This window comes from Zingiber officinale, chromosome 7B (genome assembly GCF_018446385.1).
Source record: "Zingiber officinale cultivar Zhangliang chromosome 7B, Zo_v1.1, whole genome shotgun sequence".
Lineage (NCBI taxonomy): Eukaryota > Viridiplantae > Streptophyta > Magnoliopsida > Zingiberales > Zingiberaceae > Zingiber > Zingiber officinale.
In genome coordinates, this window is record NC_055999.1 from 16,247,124 (window position 1) to 16,252,961 (window position 5,838).

Genomic DNA, 5,838 nt, shown 5'->3' on the forward strand with positions numbered 1-5,838 from the left:
CGGCAACCCCCTTTTCCCTCACGTGTGCCACCAACTCCCCTTCATCCGCTTGCTCGCTCCACAACCACCTTCCGAGCCATCGGTTGACCCATCGCCTTGGCCGACCCATTGCCTCAATCCGACATCGATCCAGCGCCCTTGCCCTTAGGCCCAATGTCGGTCTAGCCCCTGATCCATTTCATTCATGCATTGTTGATGCGATCCAACCTCCCCCGAGCTACCGCCGTAATGCACCTCGCTAGTGTGTTCCAGTTTCGTGACAATATGGTATTCCGGCCTTCGTACCGTTATTACTATCCGACCGGTGTGTCGTTATTGTATTTCGGCTTGCGTGCTGTTGTCATAGCTCGGCTTGCATGTCGCTATCATCTCCCAGCCTGAGTGCTAATATCATATTCCGGTTTGCATGCCAATGTTATATTTCGATCTACATATTGTTGCTAGGTCTCGACCTGCGTGTTGTCTACAGGATCCAGGTCGCATTAGGCCTCGCTCCACTAGACCCAACTCCACATTCGGCTCCTGTTCATCTACTATTCCAGGTCATAACAATTTGAATAGCATCCCGACCAACTCATCGATCCATCCGAGGGCGTCCTCCTAGGGTATGGTACGTTCTGCATTCTTATTCTATATATGCATTTCATTATTATACGTCTTAGCCTGTTTCTTATATATTCGTTGGATCTGTCTCAAGTATCAGGGTACCAGAGACCGGGGTGATCCGGTCGCTGGCTACAGGTAGCGTTGATTAGAGAACTTCTGACGACTTGGTCAACATATAAGTCATCTCAACGTACCCTCCTTCGGACCATAGCGATTCGATCAATATTCTATCCATTTCATTTAATGATCTATCTGAATCAACTTTCAGACATGATCAAATACATAGATATTAGATTTTTAAAAGGCCAATCTGAATTTATATATTTCTAAAATTTACTACGTAGAAAAGGTGTCCATAAGGAAGTTGTAGTATAAATATATGTGGCTTTCTCCCTTCGTTCTGTCATCTCTCTTGAACTTCCATAGCTCGAGCACCTTCGAAACACTTTCGCCATGTCGTTTTAGTTCTCGATCTCTACTTGTAATCTGTAGTTTACCTAATCGAATTTTCTCAATGGAGCGTTGGCGAGAGATGGAAGGCAAATCGCTACACGATCCCTTGCACCACAGCCACCACGAGGCGACCGCCGGGGAGGCGTCGCTGCAGGACACAGTGTGGGTCGACGGACCCGTTATAGTAGGAGCCGGCCCTTCCGGCCTCGCCGTGGCGGCCTGTCTGAAGGAAAAGGGCATCCCCAGCACCCTCCTGGAGCGCTCCGCCTGCCTCGCCCCTCTGTGGCAGCTCAAGACCTACGAACGCCTCCGCCTCCACCTCCCCAAGCGCTTCTGCCAGCTACCCCTATCCCCCTTCCCCGCCTCCTTTCCGAACTACCCCTCCAAAGGCCAGTTCGTCGACTACCTACACGCCTACGCCCGGCGCTTCCACCTCCGCCCCAACTTCAACCACACCGTCGTCAGCGCCGCCTTCGACCGCGGCCTCGACCTCTGGCGCGTCGAGGCCAGTGTCCCCGGACGCGGCCGAACCATCCACTACCTCTCCCGCTGGCTCGTCGTCGCCACCGGCGAGAATGCGGAGCCGTTCATCCCGGACATCGACGGCGCCGCGGCGTTCCGCGGCGCCATCGTGCACACCAGCTCCTACTGGAGCGGCGCCGAGTTCGAGGGCAAGCGCGTGCTCGTCGTCGGCTGCGGCAACTCCGGCATGGAGGTCTGCTTGGACCTCTGCAACCACAATGCCCGGCCCTCCCTCGTCGTCCGCGACACGGTTCGAATATATCTGCTGCACTTGTTTTTATCTATCTATCTATCTAATTCATATCGCATATTATATTTACATCTGCCATCTTCCTCAATCGACCAACCAAGCTCGGCCCTGTTTCGCTAATGGCGGAATCGATCCTCTGTTTTAAAATCATTATCGTTAATTACTGCTTTATTCCGCAAACTTAAAAAAAACTAATAGAATAATGAAATGCAGGTTCACGTCCTCCCGCGGGAGATGCTGGGCCGGTCCACCTTCGGCCTCTCCATGTGGCTCCTAAAGTGGCTCCCGGTTCGGGCCGTGGACCGCATTCTCCTACTCATCTCCCGGCTCATGCTCGGCGACACCCAGCGGTTCGGCTTGCTCCGGCCCGACCTGGGTCCGCTCCAGCTCAAGTCCCTCTCCGGTAAGACCCCGGTCCTCGATGTCGGCGCCCTCGACAAGATCAAGTCAGGCCAAGTCCAGGTCTGTTATTATTATTATTATTATTATTATTATTATTTATTTTCATAATAGACATTTTAATATATATATACACACATTGAATGCAGGTTGTCCCTGCAATAAAGCGTTTAACTGTCGAGGGAGCAGAGTTCGTGGACGCAAGGTGTGAAGACTTCGACGCGATTATTTTAGCTACAGGCTACAAGAGCAACGTACCTACATGGTTAAAGGTACATTTCTCGCTATAGAAATAATTAATGAGGAATTATAACTACTGTTCGATGTAATTAATTAGCTTTAATTAATGTGGAATTATATTATATGTAATTAATTAGGAGCGAGAGTTTTTCTCTGAGAAAGATGGATTTCCACGCAAAGTGTTTCCCTGTCGTTGGAAGGGGGAGAAGGGCCTCTACGCCGTGGGTTTCACACGGCAAGGTTTGATGGGTACTTCGGCGGACGCCACGAGAATAGCTCAGGATATCCAGCAACGTTGGAGGCAATATAATGCATGATGGTTGAGAAAGGAAACAAGAAAAAAAATCTATGAAGCTGCTAGATCTCTAGTCTTTAAAGATCTCCGCTTCTTAGGATTTTTTTTTCTTCACAAATTAATGGGAGATATGAGGATTGATATATGATATTTAGAAGGTTTCTATATATTAATTATATATGTTGTTGCTAGTTTAATTGGTATATATCTTGTTGATGTATACATGTGGTTGTTTGTTGTTTGTTGTTGTTGTTTACTGACAAGTGACATAAATATAGAATGAAAGATTGAGAGAGTGATTAATTGTTATACACATTGTGTATAATATATTATGCTGGTGTGTGCAATTTGTGTGTGGTGGTGTCGGGTGTGCAAGGTTTACATAGGAATATAATGAAGTGGAGTTGATTTTTATTAAGTTTTAATTTTCTTCTTTTTATATATCTCATGTAGTTAATGTGAAAGATATCAATCAAACTTCTCTCTTTATCGTGCTCGATCCGGGTTTGGTTTCATAGTACGTACACGAAAGGAGATGTTGCATTTTGATGAACAAAATATATATAACAATTTTGTCTACACAAAAGGTTTCAATTAATAAGGGGCATTCTAATTAGATCATATTCGTTCATTATCCAAATCAACCTATGTCATCGGGTATATCCAAACTCTCAACTCAAGATTGCTTATTCAAATTACATTGTATGTGTTCATCATTATTGAATTTGTTGGAGCAATCCATCTTTGGTCAAGGTTGACCAAACTAGATCATGTTGACTCGAGTTTGATTTTGATATTTGATCAATATATTTGATGTGAGAGCGGAAAATCAATTAGGTCAAGTTAATCGGATAGTTGGCAGTGGAGAATTTCAAGTAGATTATAGTTGATCAAACATTTGACAATTGAAAGTCTAACATAGAGTCGACAAATATGAAGTATTTAAGTGGGTCATGGAGGACCGAACAATTGACAGTTGAAAGTTCAACAGGGACCAAACACTTGACATGAGACTTGAAGTTCAAGTGAGTCAAGGTTGACCAAATACTTAGAAATGGTAAATGTCCTAATATGTCATGGATGATCAGATGTTAATCATGAGAAGTGAAATCCTGATAGGTGATGGAGGATTGAATGTCAAGTACTAGAAAGTAAAGTCTTGGCAAGTCGAGGTTGACTAGATGCTAGGCAACAGTGAAGCTCTAACAGGTCAAGGTTGACCAAATGTTAAATAATGGTGAAGTTCTAACAAATTATGGTTGACCGAATGCTATGTAAAGGAACTCCCTAGTAGATTAAAGTTGATCAGATGCTAAGCAAAGTAAGTTATAATAGATCAAAGTCAATCGAATACTAGGTAGAGTGATAATTCAACCTTGGTAAAATTGAAATAGATGGTGTCAGTCGATTGACAAACCTTGAAATCTCAAGTTCAAGGTTTAAGGGAAAAGGGTTTATTGTATCAATCGACTAATGTGTATGGGCAATCGACTAATTGCACTATTGCAGCGAATAAAATATTTTAAACTCAGTTGAGGAACTCAATTGATACCACAATAGTTGATTTATAGTGAATAATAGTCAACTGTTGTGGTTAGTGCTAAGTTGTAAGAATCATTCTGCAGGTGCAATATTTGAATTCTAGAAGAACAATCAGCTAATAGGAGCTAGCAGTCGATTGTTGGGTGATTTCTAGCCATGACTTGAAACCTATAAAAGAATATTTCGTGGAGGATTTCGAGTGTCAATTCTTAGAGGTTTGGGAGGAAACGTCAAACAGTCGATTGTTAGACTTTCAACCGCAAGTATTTAGTCCTCCATGACCCACATGAATTTTGTGTTTGCCAACTTTCTTATTGAACTTCCAAATGGCAAGTGTCTAGCCAACTATAACTCACTTGGACTTATTCTTCGTTTTTAAGTATTCAATCAACCTTAATGTACTTGACTTTTTGCTCTCACATCAAATATATTTGATCAAACATTTAAAATCAACTCGAGTTTGAATAACCTTGACCAAAGGTGGCTGGATTGCTCCAACACTCTAAACTCAAGATTGCCTATTTAAATAACATTGTATATTTCATCGTTATTGAATTGCCTAATCTTTCATTAGATAGTAACAATTCAACTTATGTTCTACTTCGAAGTAAAGTCATTTGAGCCTCACACAACATTTACTAAATTAAACACTATCTAATTCTATATTCCATTTTCTCGAATCTAATTTGTTTAGATGTTTTTCAAATACTAATTTGCTTCGATATTTTGATGCCCTTAAAGTAATTTTTGTTGGACGCTTCACAATTGTATCTCGATATCGTCTAAAACATATTGAAGAAGAGATTGACTATCTCATTCAATCTCTCGATTCATTCCTCGTGCAATGATGAAAGGCATCATACATGATACGCAATAAAATCTAGGGTATATATAGCTACACGAGCAGTGCGATCCACTTAGGTAGGCTAGGCAATCTATTCTTGTTCACCTATAGAAAAGAAATAAGTGTGAGCTCCATTTTATTAAATTAAGCAAGTTCACAAAATATAAACATAGACAAAAGTTCAATGCTAACGCCATATATACTCACAAACAGAATGGAACTAAAAAACATGGACACGTGATTTTCCTTTTCATGATCAATCCAACAAACCCTAAATCTAGTGTTAACTTGCCCATGTTTTCATACAATAAACAAACATGAAATTAAGAGACCACAAAAAAAAATCTAGAAAAAAAGGAACCTCAAATATATTGTTGTTGAAACAAAAAGTGTTGGAATCTCTTGGATTGATCCAGAATCTTGGACAATGGGATGGTTCAGTTGACTTCCAATGCTGGATTCTCCACCCAACTTTGAAGAGTCCGCAGAGAGATCAAATATGCGTAAGCAATGTGGCCTTTCTCAGTCAGTTCTAATCATAAAGTCTCTATCTCTCTTTAGCTCCTGTCCACAGCCCTTGCCATGTGATCCTGTCCGAATCAGGAGTCAACGGAAGCTGGGGGTATGACGCTTCTTGTTGGATCCTCGAGTGCTCCGGTGAACCTGCAGCAAAACCGAGCCGGGAGG

General features: G+C 42.4%; 1 protein-coding gene across 1 annotated transcript; it reads left to right on the forward strand.

Moving 5' to 3' along the window:
* Nucleotides 1–1,012: 1,012 nt before the first annotated feature.
* On the forward strand, nt 1,013–3,154 carry LOC122003603 (indole-3-pyruvate monooxygenase YUCCA6-like). Its single transcript, XM_042558691.1, has 4 exons — nt 1,013–1,831; nt 2,045–2,293; nt 2,380–2,502; nt 2,608–3,154. Exons 1-4 carry the CDS (start codon nt 1,121–1,123, stop codon nt 2,785–2,787), a joined length of 1,263 nt encoding a protein of 420 aa, XP_042414625.1. The 5' UTR covers nt 1,013–1,120; the 3' UTR covers nt 2,788–3,154.
* Nucleotides 3,155–5,838: the final 2,684 nt, after the last annotated feature.

What these genes read in the sequence shown, in the direction of transcription:
- LOC122003603 (XM_042558691.1), top strand. Translation starts at nt 1,121, where the DNA reads ATGGAGCGTTGGCGAGAGATGGAAGGCAAATCGCTACACGATCCCTTG. An exon ending in CCCTCGTCGTCCGCGACACG is followed by an intron (nt 1,832 to 2,044) that starts GTTCGAATATAT and finishes AATGAAATGCAG; the next exon opens with GTTCACGTCCTCCCGCGGGA. An exon ending in ACGTACCTACATGGTTAAAG is followed by an intron (nt 2,503 to 2,607) that starts GTACATTTCTCG and finishes GTAATTAATTAG; the next exon opens with GAGCGAGAGTTTTTCTCTGA.